This window comes from Sphaerodactylus townsendi, linkage group LG01, assembly GCF_021028975.2.
Source record: "Sphaerodactylus townsendi isolate TG3544 linkage group LG01, MPM_Stown_v2.3, whole genome shotgun sequence".
NCBI lineage: Eukaryota > Metazoa > Chordata > Lepidosauria > Squamata > Sphaerodactylidae > Sphaerodactylus > Sphaerodactylus townsendi.
The window spans coordinates 106,268,265-106,283,193 of NC_059425.1; the positions used below are offsets into that span (position 1 = coordinate 106,268,265).

At 41.6% G+C, this 14,929-nt stretch overlaps 1 protein-coding gene across 1 annotated transcript; it reads right to left on the bottom strand.

Annotated features, from left to right (window-relative positions):
• SMIM28 (small integral membrane protein 28) lies at window positions 1–9,518 on the bottom strand. Its single transcript, XM_048507622.1, has 2 exons — window positions 9,184–9,518; window positions 1–1,137 (listed from the first exon to the last, which is right to left on the bottom strand). The coding sequence occupies exons 1-2, from the start codon at window positions 9,292–9,294 to the stop codon at window positions 754–756; spliced, it is 495 nt and encodes a 164-aa protein (XP_048363579.1). The 5' UTR covers window positions 9,295–9,518; the 3' UTR covers window positions 1–753.
• Window positions 9,519–14,929: the final 5,411 nt, after the last annotated feature.

Here is a 14,929-nt window from a genome sequence, read left to right on the forward strand (position 1 = left end):
ACTTTTTTACAATTTATTTTTTTAATTGCTCCATCTTATGCACAGAACCAAAAGTCAGGAGGACTTCTCTTTATTAAAAAATATAAAACCATGACAAATCATTCATTTGCAGACTTCGCCATATTGGGTCATGAGTATCTTGTGCTGTTATTTACCACAAGTGCTATGATTTATCCTCCATAAATGGTTGAATCTTTTCGAGAATTTGTAGTGAGATTTAGACCATTCTTGCTTGTGCCCCAGTGGTCATCTGCCACTTAAAATAGCATAGATGGATAAAGAGGCATTTTGAAGTCTCACTTTTCAGGTTTGTGCTTGTTATCGTTGCACAGTCTGTGTTTTCGCTTTGTAAAGAATCTTCATTTATAATTCAAAAGTGTTAATGTTCAAGAAATTAGTGCATTAAAAATGGTACAAGCCCTTTTAATGATTGGTATATGTGTGTGAAATGTTTCCAGTATGGTTGCTTTTCATCAGACCTCATAATGATCCAAATAACTCAGATCCAGCCATCTTCTAAAATCATGCTTAAGAAAATTCCGAAGTGCAGCATTATTTTTTATATTTCTCTCCATCCTGCACATAATATGGTGGAGTTGTTTTATTTTCAGTGCCACTAAAATGCCATGGTTAAGCATACTTATCAGCTGAAGCTCATTTGTGCTTGTGGCTGTTCACTCGTTTGGGTTTTGCCTTGTTTTAAATCCACAACAGGATGGAAACCTCAACCAAAAGATTCCCCCCCCCCTGGGTTTACTGTGGTTTGCTCTCTTCATAAGGAGGCACTGGATCCTGAAAGAGTTGAATGTGATCCCCTTCCACAGAGGTCTTCATGGTGGCCTCCTCATAGGATGGAGGTAAGCACACACTGAGAAAGCTGGTTTCAGGCAAGAGAGTGGAATAGTGAAAGTTCTGCTCGCTGCTCCAGGGCAGCACTGACAGGAAATCAGTCACTTCGTGCTCAGGAAGGGACTCTGGGAGGTCAATGCTGAAGATCTGAGCCTGGGGGCTGCGATGCTGACAACGTCTGTAGAGGAAGAGCAATAGGAATGCCAAAAAAAGCATCATGGTAGCAGGCAGTATGATGCATAAGAATGGTTCTATGTCTTCTTTGGCTGAGCTTACTTTATGCTGACCCTGTAATTGCAACCAACAGAAAAAGAGTCAAATATTTGGTAAGGCTTTTTCAATTCCAACCCACCCTCTTTGTCATAACATAATACTTGTAACCATCTATTCCTCTATCTGCTGTACCACTGTATGTAAAGTTGCCAGCCATGGGTGTAACGAGGCAGCCCTGGGAAAACTGTAGCCCTGGGCAAAACCTGAGTTGGATGCCCCCCCCCCCCCCCATGGGCGGCCGCTCCACCACGACCAATTTTTTTGCACCAGGACATTGGTGCCTGCAGGGGGTGCATTTTTAGACATATCAGCACCGAAATTTCAGCATATCATCAGGAGACTGTCCTTATGCTACTCCCCAAGATTGGTGAGGTTTGGTTTAAGGAGCCCAAAGTTATGGACTCCCAAAGGGGGTGCCCCATCCCCCATTGTTTCCAAAGGTGGAGCTAATAGGAGATGGGGGCTACAGTTTTGAGGGTCCATAACTTTGGGCCCCCTGAACCAAACTGCACCAAACCTGGGGGGTATCATCAGGGCAGTCTCCTGATGAGACCCTGAAAGTTTTGAGACTGTGCCTTCAGAAATGTCCCCAGCCTACAGCCCCCATGGACAGCGATACAGAAAACTCAATGCAGAACAAAGCTTCTTGGGCAAATTTCTGGGATGTCCCTGCAGAGTGCATTTTTTGGATTTATCGCCACCAAAAGAGTTTCAGGGGTATCATCTGGGAAACTGTGTCCTAATAGGTACCCCAAAGAGTTCGGAATGCAGTTTGGTTTAGAAATTCCAAAGTTATGGACCCACTCAAAGGGAGTTGCCCCCATCCCCATTCTTTGCTAAGGAGATGGGGGCTACCCTTTGCAGGGTCCATAACTTTGGACCTAGTAAACTGCACCAAATACCTGAGGGTGCCATCATCTCCAGATGATACCCTGAAATTTAACCGATGCCGATTCATCCAAAAATGCACCTGCAGAGCTATCTAGAAATTTGCCCAAGAATCTTTGTTCTGCATTGATTTTACCCATTACTTTGTCAATGGGGGTTGCCCAGGCACAATGTGTGAAAGGTGTGTGTGCAAATTTCTGAAGGCACAGTCTCAAAACTTTCAGGGTCTCATCAGGAGACTGCCCCAATGATACCCCCCAATTCTGGTGCAGTTTGGTTCAGGGGGGCCAAAGTTATGGACCCTCAAAGGCTGTAGCCCCCATCTCCTAACCAACTCCCATTAGCAAACATGAGAGATAGGGACACCCAACACAAAGAGTCCATAACTGAACCTGAACAAAACCTCACTGGAAACCCTGGAGGGTAGCATAAGGAACAGCCTCCTGATGATACTGCTGAAATTACAGTGCCATAGCCTAAAAAAAATGCGCCCCCCCCCCCCCCCCCTGCAGGCCAAAAATGGAAAACCACTAAAATACCCAAAAACGAACCCAGCATTTTGATGCCCCCCACAAGGTGATGCCCTGGGCAGCTGCCCACCTTGCCCAATGGGCATTACGCCAGTGTTGCCAGCTCTAGGTTGGGAAATATTGGGAGATTTGGGGGAGGAACCTGGGGAGGACTTCAGCGGGATATAGTTCTATAGAGTCCACCTCCCAAAGAAGCCATCTTTTCCAGGGAAAATGATCTCTGTCATCTGGAAACTAATGGTAATTCTGGGAGATCTCCAGCCATCACCAGGAGGTTGGCAACTCTAAGTCTCTCTCTCTCTCTCTCTCTCTCTCTCTCTCTCTCTCTCTCTCTGTGTGTGTGTGTGTGTGTGTGTGTGTGTGTGTGTGTGTGTGTGTGTGTGTGTGTGTGTGTGTTTGGAGTCATTACATGGTATCTGTAGGAGCAGGAAATTATTTTGCATTCTAAATTGATTTATTTTTGTTTTTGAGGCAGTTGAAGGTGTCATTTTTTTAAAAAATCCCATGATCTATCAATTAATTTATTTTAAACCAGTATACTAACAGGTAAATTCAGAACTGTAACTTACATGTTAATTACAAATAATGGATTGTACATATGACAGGTAAGCTAGCAGAAAATTATTCCTATGAAGAATGAAAAATGATAAATAATATGAGGCATGATCTATCCCCTGAAACACACAGTTCACTATGCACAACACAGAGCACAGAGGAGATCTTCACAGGGGTTAAAATTCTCAATAGCCTTCAATTCTTTCTTTCTGTTGAAGGTACCGGTAGTTCGTTTTTGAGCTAGCTGTCGCTGACTATTGGTAATGACTTGATATTGCTATATTGTTGGGCTAAGTTTTTTTTAGTAGATTACATTTGTTTTTAATTTTGATGTTTTCAATTTTTAATTTTGTTGTTAGCTGCTCCCAAGCTTTTAGAGAGAACAGGATAAAAATGTTTTAATTAAAAACAAAACAGATTGCTGATAGAAGTTACTGAGGAAAATAAGAGACCACCAGAACCTTGAAACTACTATTCAGGAGGAGAGGAAATATGAATGACTTTAGTTACTTAATGGAGAGGTGAAATTTGTGAAGCTAATGTGATATTGAGAGGAACTATGTGTAGAGATACCTCCTGGTCGTGATGGCAATTAATTCCAGTATGCTTTGTATTGGCTAAGATGTTGGTTTTTTTGGTGGCACTAGATTTTATGGTAGCTGAGGTGCTGTCCTCACAAACATTTTTAGTTGTTCCTGTCTTCCCAGTAGTGCACATTTCTCTGAGAAGGATTGTTATCAAGACAGCTGCTGCAAATGATGTGGAGTGAGATGGGGAAACTCAGAGCATAATAATGGTATATGTCATGAGGGATTACACTTACATGACAGGGGAAAAGGAATGGAGCTGCCATTTTTAACAGAGCTGTATGTCTGGAGATGTTCAGTTCCCTCCAAACTGACAGTATAAATACAGCCACCAATCTTTTTTGTGGACCATCAGCGACAAAGTAAATAATGTTAGATTAGTAAGAGCTAATTGACTGAAGCAAATAGATTTTGTGCAGTCCCTCACCAATCTTATGTGTTAGTTAATGTGAAGTGTGGGTATCAATCAGTATACAAAATGATGGTCCAAAAATGTTCCCTAACAATCAAGGAAGTAAAAGACTATGAATCTGTATCCAAAGAAGCTTACATAATGTACTTATGTACATAAGAGTGTTCATTGCATATGATCATATAGTCAAAGTGTGGACACTTTTCTTCGTGGAAATGACTTTAGACTTCTCTGTGCTAAATATTGTATGTAATTTCTATTCATTTTATGCACACTATTGTATCTAATGTACAAAGAGCACCATTAAGGAAAGTCTTATGCTTGCTAAGTGCTTTCTTTCCTATGGGATAATATCGTAAGCTAAATCATATCAGTATCATCATATAGTGCTAGGAACTGATAGGACAATAAGTAGTATTGCATGTAGCATAGATTAATGAACAAAATAAAAAGAAGTTCTAAAGTAAAAACATATTCACCGTAAATCATCTTTGTTGCCAAATAATAACCAAGGAGGAATATAATAATTATATCGGTATATTTGAGTCTGTTCATAAAATCTATTATGGAACAAGAAGATAACATTATAGCATAGTTATGATAAAGCATGGTTTAACTACTGGCTAAAATTGGACTATGTGTGAAGAAGAAGGTTAAAAGCTCTTTAAAAACATTTTATTTATTTTTGGAGCTTATAGCCCACCCTTTCCGGAGGTCTCAGGGTGCCTTGCAAAATTAAAAACAATAATAAGACATGATATAAAATAATCATTAAAACACCATAAAACAAACTTACAAAATATTACCCACCCACATACCCTCCACACCCCAGACCAGCAGCTTCAGGCATCAGGGAGGTCAAAGGCCAAAGGCTTGGGTGAAGAGGAAAGTCTTTGCCATATGCCAAAACCCATACAGGGTTGGTGCCTGTTGAATTTCCATGAGGAAGCTATTCCACAGTTTGGGGCTGGCCATGGAGAAAGTCCTCCCATGTACTCACTCCCCTGCACCTTGCCAGGGGAAGGGATGACCAGGAGAGCCCCCCACTTGACCTCAGTGTTTGGGCAGGTTCGTGTGGGTGCAGGCACTCCTTCAGATAGGTGGAACCCAAGCCAGTGCAGACCTTTCAAGACAGGCATTATATGTGCTTAGTCTGGTTGTCCCATCAGAAGTCTGGCTGCTGCATTCTGCACTAGCTCCAGCTTCCCAACCGTCCTCAAGGGAAGCTCCATGAAGAGCACATTGCAGTAGTCAAGATGGGAGGTTACTAGAATGTGAAGCACTGTGGTCAGGTCCCTTCTGTCCAAATGTTGTTGAAGGTAGGTGCTCCTATCAGCTGCTGCCACATGTGATTCCAGGGACAGGGGTGAGTACAAAAGCATCCCCAGATCTCACACCCAGTCCTTCAGGGGCAACACTTCCCCATCCACCACTGGGTGCCCTGTGATCTCCTGTTTACTAGTCCTCACCAAGTCTGTCACAGCTTTCAGACAAGTGTCCAGCACTGAAAGGGCCTCACCTGACTCAAATGGAAGAGAGAGATAGAGCTGGATATCTTCAGCATACTGATGGCACCCAACTCCAAACCCCCTGTTGACCTCCCCCAGTGATTTCATATTGATATTAAATAGTAGGGGGCAGTGGTGGGATTCAGCAGGTTCGCACCACTTTGGCAGAACCAGTTGTTAAAATAGTGCTTGTAAACAACCAGTTGTTACATTTTTTGAATGCCATCAGCGGAACCAGTTGTTAAATTATTTGAATCCCACCACTGGTAGGGGGGATAGTACCATGCTCTGGCAAACCTCACAATGAAGCTCCCAGAGCTGAGAGCATGAACCCCCCCCCCCCACACACACACACACTGCCCCGGAGAAAGGACAAGAACCATTCTTTTAAAAAAATTGAAGAACACTTCCTCCTAGACCCAGTCCCCATAGCCACTACAGAAGGATACCATGCTTAATGGTATCGAAAGCTGTTGAGAGATCCAGGAGAATGAACAGAGAGGTGTTCCCCCATCCCTCACCCATCAGGGTGACCAAGGCCATTTCTGTGCCAAATCGTCATCTGAAACCGGACTGAAATAGATCTAGAAATGTTGTATAAAAATCCTTTAACTACATCTGCACTTGACGTTAATGTTCAAAACAGCAGTCGAGCATCAGTCTGTGACTTAACAAATTAAGCAGACAGAAGCTATTTACATCAGAAAATGTATGTTGTGATGAAGGAAAAAATTGAAAGTTGTGACTTTTCTCTTTTATCCCATTTTGGTACCATTTGCAGCCTAATGGTTCAATCATAAATAGGATGCATTCCAAATAAGTCTTAAGTGTGCCCTGTATCCTTTGGGTTTTTTAAATCTCTCATCAGGGAAAGGAGAAATGAATCAATATTTCCAAATGCAGGAGCAGTGGAAGCATTAGCAGCATAGATGATCAATATGAGTTGTCAGACATCTGAAGATCCTGTACTTTGTACATAAAGAAACTTGTAGTCACGATAAGTTTGAAGATTACTTAAAACATTACATTTGGTGAGTTGGAACATTTGGTGAACTGGAGACAGATTATGTCTGTTTCCCCTCCAGATGCTGAAGGCAGTTTTGAAAGACAATCTCTAGTTGGGTGTGTGTACATTCATACAGAGGTTTTTCCAAAATGATCAGATTTCCATACTCTCTTAATCACAAACCTGACTAGTGAGGGCAGTAGGACAAAATAAATATTTGTATTCAGTATAATAAGTAACACTTTTTTTGAGCTACTTGCAACTTTCCTGTAAAATAATTCCCTGGTGACTTTCAAACAGTAACATTGTAGCGTGCTTTTCATTTTTGCCTGGTTGACCTAATTCTCTGGTTAGGCATTTTGATTGTCAAAAGAAGAGTGAAGACACATCAGGTAAGACAAAAGTCATTTTGCAGGAAGCCTTTGAAATGTGACACTTGGAAGAGAGTTTTATGGACTGCCCAAAAGACAAAAAAGTAGATGGTAGATAGAATCAAGCCCAAGCTCTTCTTACAAGCTAAAAAGATCAAACGGAGACTGTTGTACTTTTGCCACATTTTGAGAAGACAAGACTCACTTGAAAAGACAATAATGCGAGGAAAAGTTGATGGCAGCAGGAAAAGGGGGAAACCCAACATGAGGTGGATTGACTCAATCAAGGAAGCCATGGCTCTGAGCTTGCAAGGACCCCAGCAAGGCTGTTAACAATAAGATGCTTTGGAGGACATTGACTCATGAGTCAGAAGCAACTTGAAAACGCTTAACACTTGTTGATTCACATGTAGTGCTACATAATTTATCTCTTAACTAGAGGAGCTAAGCTAACACATAGGTAAGCTGTACTTTAGATGCAACATAAATATAGACAGTTGTAACAATAAGGCTGATATAATATTGCCTGGTATGTTTTTACCCAAATTTGTATTGTTTTCTTTTGATATTCTTTTATGTAAATTACTTTTAGGATTAAGTTGACCATGGGAAACTATTTGGGTTTCCACTATATATGTAGGTTAATTAATTTGAATTTGTTCACGAATTATGTGCAAAAGCAAAAGGTAAGCTGTTTCTATCGAGTGTAATCTCTATGTACAGTAAGGGTGTAAACTGACAACATGCATGAGTACATTCGAAGAAAAAGAAGGAGGAGGAGGTAGGAATAGGAGTAGTAGTAGTTTGGATTTATATCCCACCTTTCTCTCTGTAAGGAGACTCAAGGTGACTTACAAGCTCCTTACCCTTCCTCTCCCCACAACAGACACCTTGTGAGGTAGGTGGGGCTGAGAGAGTTCTGAAGAACTGTGACTAGCCCAAGGTCACCCAGCAGGAATGTAGGAGTGCAGAAACACATCTGGTTCACCAGATAAGCCTCTGGAGGAGTGGGGAAATCAAACCTTGTTCTCCAGAATAGAATCCACCTGCTCTTAATCACTACACCATGCTGGCTCCTACTTGTTCCAGCTCATCAAATGCAATTAGGCATTATAAATTAACTTTGCACAGACAGAAGTTTCATATCAATCAGTATCATCTCAAACATTGTACTTTTGGGGAGTAATAAGTGCTATCCGGTTTAAAGATTATTTGTTAATCTATTTTATCCCACCTCTCCAGACCATTTGAACAATCAAGTGATCCAGCTTGACATGTCAAGTGTCAGGTGTGAATAAATTTAGAAAATCTTATCCATCTGTATACTTATTTTATTTGAGGACATTTCTCCAAATGAACAAAATAATTTATCAGCTTCTGAGCTGTAGTCTACTAGATGCTGGGCTGGCTATATAGTAAATGTACAGTACTCTCCCCAAGCAGAATTACTCCCTTCTAAGTCCATTGACTGCTAGTGAACTTAGAACAATATAATTCTGTTTAGAGTTGTGCACTGTAAATTAAATAACTATTCACATGCTGCTCTAAAACACATAATTTCATTGTGACTATTTCACTGTACAACCCCACCTTGCTTGGCCCAGTTGCTTAATGCTTTATTTAAGACGTTGTGGACTTAACTGTATTCTGGAGCAAATGTTACCAAGAGATAGTAATTTACATCAGGAACAGATATAAACCATTAAGTCTCTTTCTCTGTGAATTCTCTCTCTTTTGTTATACCAGCAAAAGCAAAACTGTGTTAATTTCTGACAGAGGTTTCCCTCCCAGTCCTTCTGCATTCCTAAATTTTGCAAAGTACAGTTTAAAGAAGAAGAGTTCAGTTGTTGGATGTCACTTGCTTTTATAGCTGTTGGGAGGGTCTGTGAAGGCTACAGAATAGAATGAGAGAGACGGTGTTTTGAACAACCCTTGTACAAGAAAATATATTTTTACTATGAATTTAAATTATGGAAATATTTATTTTCCTTATTTTCAAATATATCTTCCTTTTGATTTCTAAAAAAGAAGGAAAAGACAGCAACCAAACATAGAAAATACTTAGTCTTTCCTGCTATGATGTTCCATAATCACACTCTCATCAAAGCCTTATCAAGTCTGTTAAGATTGTCTCCTTAAAAAAAAGATGTTCCATAGGGATAGAACACACTAAATAGAGCACAAAGAGAAATGAAGATACAGACCTGTAGTTGTGTTTCTAGCAATGGTGCGCCTGGGTCACTTGTTAACCAGTCATAGCTTCCCCGGTCGGCATGTCCAAATTTCTTCCAACTGCTGCCTAAGAGCCACCTCATGCTTTCAACATGAACGTGCTTCTATTCTTCGTTCCTCCCCCTCAGTTCAGATCTTTGGTTTTTTGTTTTCTTTTAAACAGTGTACAACACCGCCTTGTTGTGCTTGGCCCAATGGAAAATATTTCAGCGAAAAATCATGTCAAAATTCTTTCCCATTGAATAGCAATAAAGAAGAATAAGTAGCACACAGACCAGCTGAATCTCAGATGCTACTCTGTCTTCCAACTCAATCTCTCTGGATTTGCTTCAGTGGCCTACATTACCAGAAAGCTGGCATCAGGTATCAGGGATGGGATAGCATTCTGATTGGAGGGTTGCCTGCATTAGGATTATTGAAGGGGAATTTGCATGAGAATCTGAGACCACATGGTTCTAACTTCGCATGGAAAATAATTTTCTAAATTTAGAGATCTAATAAATTCTTTGGGAGGTTCCGGGTAGAAAAGAAGGGAGCATCCAGGCTTAAAGAAGGAGAGGTGCTTGCACCTTTACAAAGAAGGGAAAATCATCCACGTTTAGCATTTTCACTTGGACATAATGTAAACAGCAAAAGCGGTTTCTGGGTAGGTAGGCAAGGGCATAAGGCTGAAAGCTGTGCTGAATTATTTAGGAGTATTAGAATGTAGATGTTAATGATAAATCCGTAGAGAGGTTGCTGCCAGAAAAGGATTTGGCCACTGAGAATATGTGATTGCTTTCAATAATAGCAACAACACATCTGATGTGTTTAATTCTGCCCTTGGTTATTGCTTTTCAAGGAAAATAATTATTAGTCTTTGAAAGTTAGTGTAAATAAATATTTACACTGCTGATTTATAAATATTTACACTGCTGATTTAAGACTAATAATGCTTTTATATACATAAGATTTTAAAAAGTCTTCTACCTCTGTTTATAGAGGTTCAGAAGGGGTTTCTTGAGGGGGAGAGAAGTGCTGTCACTATAGTTATTACCATAGCTTTTTTTTAAAGACAGGAGAGACTTTTTTTTTACTAGAATGCTTTTCATGTACTAGCATCATAGCTCAAAAACAAAATCTCACCACCAGTGACAAGAATTTCTGTTTTTATGCCTTCTTCTGAGGCTTCTCCATATTATAATTATCACCATTAATTATGAATAAATTAATATGACATTATAGATTAATTGATGTGAAAATTAAACAAATTTTCCATGAGTAGCCCAATCCATGGTAGCCCAATCCAAAATTGGGTAGCCCAATCCATGCCACCCTGCTGCCTCCAGGGGGCTTTCAGGCAGTATGAGGAAGCAACTAAAACAAAAAAACCCTCCCCACCTGCCTGAAAGCCCTCTGTAGGGCTAAATAGAGTTACATCACCCTTTGGGAACGCAGCAGCTGGGGCTTTGGACTTTGGGTGGTGTAAGTCCAGAGCCCCAGCTGCTGCATTCCTGGCCCTAAAGCCGGGGGGCAGGGGAGCTGACTAATATCAGTTCCACCTCTGGGAATGCACCAGCTTGCCCCTCCCCCACATCAGTATCCAGTTGGACACCAGTGTTCCTCTGCAGCAGGAACCATTTCTGGATTTCACCACTGTGGATCTGAGGAGTGCCTGGCCACCAGTGCCTTTGCCCTCTCCAGTATTGGGGGTTCCCCTTATGTGGTGGAGGGAGCAAATGTGCCAGCAGGGCTGTGTGTTGCCTCCATCAGCCCATTTGCCCCCCCCCCCCATACGATTGGACCATAAATACTCTATAGTAAAGAAACTACATGGGTTTGTTTTGTTCTGGGTTTTTTTAATTGTTGCATTCTTTGCTCTCTTTAAGGCAGCAAACATTATTCTCATAAGGGCATAAAAAGAGGGCAGTGTTTCTTAGAGGAAGTGGGGAGTCTCTGGGCCTGTCTTGTTCTAGCAATGAGTATTACATCCATGTGTAAGGTGTTCCATTCCTGAAGGATATAAGGAGTGATTGATCCTTCATCCCTCCTCCCAGTGCCTGCCCTGGTCTGCCAAATTTTTCTCAGCAGTCTGCACCACCCTGTTTGTCTGCTGCCTTATCCCCCGCCCAAGCAAATCTATACCATTGCCCTCCTGCCTGCCCAGATGCCTGATCCTTCTTGTGCCTCCAAATGCCTCTGCCTTGTCACTCTGCACTACCTCATGCTATTGTTCTTCAGGTTAAGCAGTTACAGTATTATCTAGTTTACTGTCTGAAATTTTTCCTATTAATTTCTCCATAAACCTTTGCATTATATATGGATGCCTTTCATTGGTGATTTCCACACAACAGAAATAAAATGTCTTGAGAATGTTTAACAAACCATTTTGAGAAAGAAGTTTTCACAGCTCTCTCCCCCAAAACTCCTTCAAAATGTTTTATTTCTCACAACATGGGTTTTTCAAAAATCAATAAGCTAGTGATGATTCTTTTTGCACAGCAGAAATAAAACGTTCTGTTTTGTATTTTTAAAAGATCTGTTTTAGTGTTCCCACAGCACGGAGAACACAAGTGTTGCCAGCCAAAACAGTTCTTTTTCCTCACCTGCTGGCCGACAGAACTCTGATTTTTTGAGTTGTGCATGCCATTTTGTGTGCTGCTGCAGAGATTTTCCTGCCTCTGCTATGTGGTGAAGGTTTTTCATGGAGGTTTCTTCTGCTTGCAGCTCATCTGCATGTGATTTCTTTGTAAAAAGTAGATGAATAAAGTTTGTTTTGCCTAGCGATCCTGCCAGTGGCACAGATACAAGGGGACAGGGTGCACATTGCACTGGACGCGCACCTTGGGGGCACGAAAATCGCCCTCAACCCCAACCCTGCCCCCTTCCCCTTCCCCCTCGCCCCGCTCCACCTTGCTAGGCCTAATCCCGCCCCACCAGCCTGGCCCGTTTTCAGCTGACAGAAAGCTGTTTTCTGCCAGCTGGAAAAGGTAAGGGGGGGCAGGGTGGAGCAGGGCCGGGGGGGGGGGCGTGGAAAGCACAGAGCACACTCCTGCCCAGCTACACCTCTGGATCATGCACAGTTTTGCTTTTTTTTTAAGGTGTCCTGGCCTGCCAGGCTCCCAGAGAGAGTTCCAGCTAAGAGAATGCATAGAAGCAAGAGAGGGAGAGAGGAGTCTTACTCTGAGTCCAGAGAAACAGAGTCCAAGGAGGCCTGGTAAGAGGCAGTCAAGGGTCCAGGCGAGGTCAGGTCAGGCAATCCGGTCTGAGTCCGAGTTCCAAGGAATCAGTCTGCAAGCAGACATGGCAGAAAGCTGTCAGACTTTCAACAAGGTTGCTCCTGCAACTTCCACTTCCTGAGGCAGTCTCTGATAAGCCTGTGCTGAGGCTCAATCTTGATCCTGAACCGACTCACAGCATTCTCTGAGTTGTCTTAGGGTTTCCAAGCATGCACTGCGTCTTTTAGAGTGCAGTTTCTGCCGGATGCAAATCCTCAGCTGCATTAAAGACTCAGGTGAGCTGGGTGAACTGCTAGGTTGGCCCTCAATGGCTGGAAGTGCTTTTGCAACACTCTGGCTCCCAGCTCTTGGCTTGGGCCAGCTCTGCATGCATCCTGTGCAGAGGTGGGATGCAGCCTATTTGCACCTATTCGGTAGAACCAGTTACTAAAATTTTCTCAGTTCGGAGAACCGGTTATTAATGATTAACTTCACTAGGGACAAGGGGGTAATCTCCGTCCCTGGGTACAACAAATCTCATCAAGTGGGGGATGCAAAATCGCCCCCCAGGGTCCCCTGCAGCCCCCTACCCCCTGGCACCCCCCACGTATGTATGAGCTGTATGAAATAATACAATATATAGTAATTCTTTTTTTGTTGTTGTTAATTGGTATAAAGGTTGGGAAAGTATTATAGGTAAAGATGTTTCATTTTATTTTTTCCCCTTGAAATTTATATTGGAAAGAGAAGAGTTTAAACTACTCTTTTAGATTAAGGATTTTGGATCTCTCCCTCTGTTAGTTTTCTTTCAAGTGGAATAGATAAAGTAGTTATAGGAATCTGAAAGGGAAGTAGAAAGTAGGGAGGGAGGGAAATATGGGAAGGAGGGAGGCAATATAGGATGTTTTAGTTGGGGGGGTTGAGAGAGATAGACAATTAGATATATTTGTAATATGTTAACAATTGTAAACAGTTTTTGGTTTCTCTCCTTATATTATTATTTAAAATCAATCAATATAATTATATAAAAAAGAAATAATACACTACCATACGGTATATTGCTTTTTAAATACTTTAAACAGTCATTATTTGAATCTAGAGGCAGGGCGAAGAGGAACTGCACCTGGGGCACGCGCACCCTGCGTCCTTGCCACAGCCCCGCCCAGGAATGCCCCACCCCAGAATGCCTGGCCACGCCCCTGTCATGCCCTGCCCAGCCCCATTGGCGCTACACCACTGTTTGAATCCCACCACCATCGGAACCTGTTACTAAATTTTTTTAATCCCCCACTGATTCCTGTGAGCTTGAAGTTCAGTTGACTGGGGCTCCAGGACAGTGGGGTCATCCTGCCAGTGCTCCTCATCAGAGGACTCCTGGCTGGCTGATTCTGAGCCCATGTCACGAGAGGAAAGTCTGCGAATATATGATGTCATGATTAGAGAAGCTGCAATATGCACATATTTGTGTCATTGTGAGCTCCGACTCACAAAAAATTATATACTAGAAATTTTTGTCGGTACCGATTTAGGTGCTGCTGGATTTAAATTTTGTTCTGGTACTACAGACTAACCTGGCCTCCCACCTGAAATACTGTTTCACAACTTTACCATCTACTTCTTCTTTATGTATATTCTAGGTTTCATATTCATAACATTGATTCTGCCTGTATTAGAACATGACCTGTAGAATACAAAGCAAAATTACATCCTTCTAAATGCATTGGCTGCTATGGATTCAAAAGGACATAACTGTGCTTAGGTTTGCTCTGTAAATGTATCATGTCCATTTCCTAGCCATTTATATTTCCTTGCAATGGCCTGCTAATGCTCATTACATACAGCTTATGGTTTGGATTACTTTTGTGTAATTAAATTATGGGAAAATAATATGTTGTTGTGCTAGAAGAAAATGGAAATAAAATCAAGCTCATCCATCTTGGTAGACTCCAGATTACTCCAAAATATGATCAAGGAAATTATCTTTGTGCATGATATTGATAATTTTAGAAACCAGAAAGCTATATTTCAAATATTAGTGAATTAATATTCCATGAGGGAAGATGGCACTTCACTGACCTACAGAGTTCTTGTTTGTGGAGCATAAAACAGGAGATATTTGTAGATGACAAACTGGAAAGATGGATTTTAAAATGAAACATTGCTGTAGAAATCTAGTGTATTTACAGTACAATCCATAGTAGAGTTATACCATTCTAAGCCAATTTACCTCAATGAAGTTAGAACGGTGTAACTTGCTACAGATTGTATCATCACTCTCTTAAGACAAAATTATACCCTATAGTTTGCTTTGCTATATTTGAAGGTGGTTAAATTGACGACAAAGAAGATATAAGTGACTTTTTTTAAAAAGCAGAATGTCTCTCCCCTTCCTGACCTTGTGCTCTGTCAAAGCAGACTAAGATGGGAAAATGGCCTGGGAAAAAGGCCCCACCTTCCCAGTCTGCCCTGGCCCTGCGTGGTGTATTGGTAAAGAGCAGGTGGATTCTAATCTGGAGAACCG

Excerpts from the sequence above, each read along its gene's own strand:
- SMIM28 (XM_048507622.1), bottom strand. The coding sequence starts at position 9,294 with ATGAGGTGGCTCTTAGGCAGCAGTTGGAAGAAATTTGGACATGCCGAC. Across the intron at positions 1,138-9,183 it reads TGCTAGAAACACAACTACAG|GGTCAGCATAAAGTAAGCTC; the intron begins GTCTGTATCTTC and ends TTGCAATTACAG.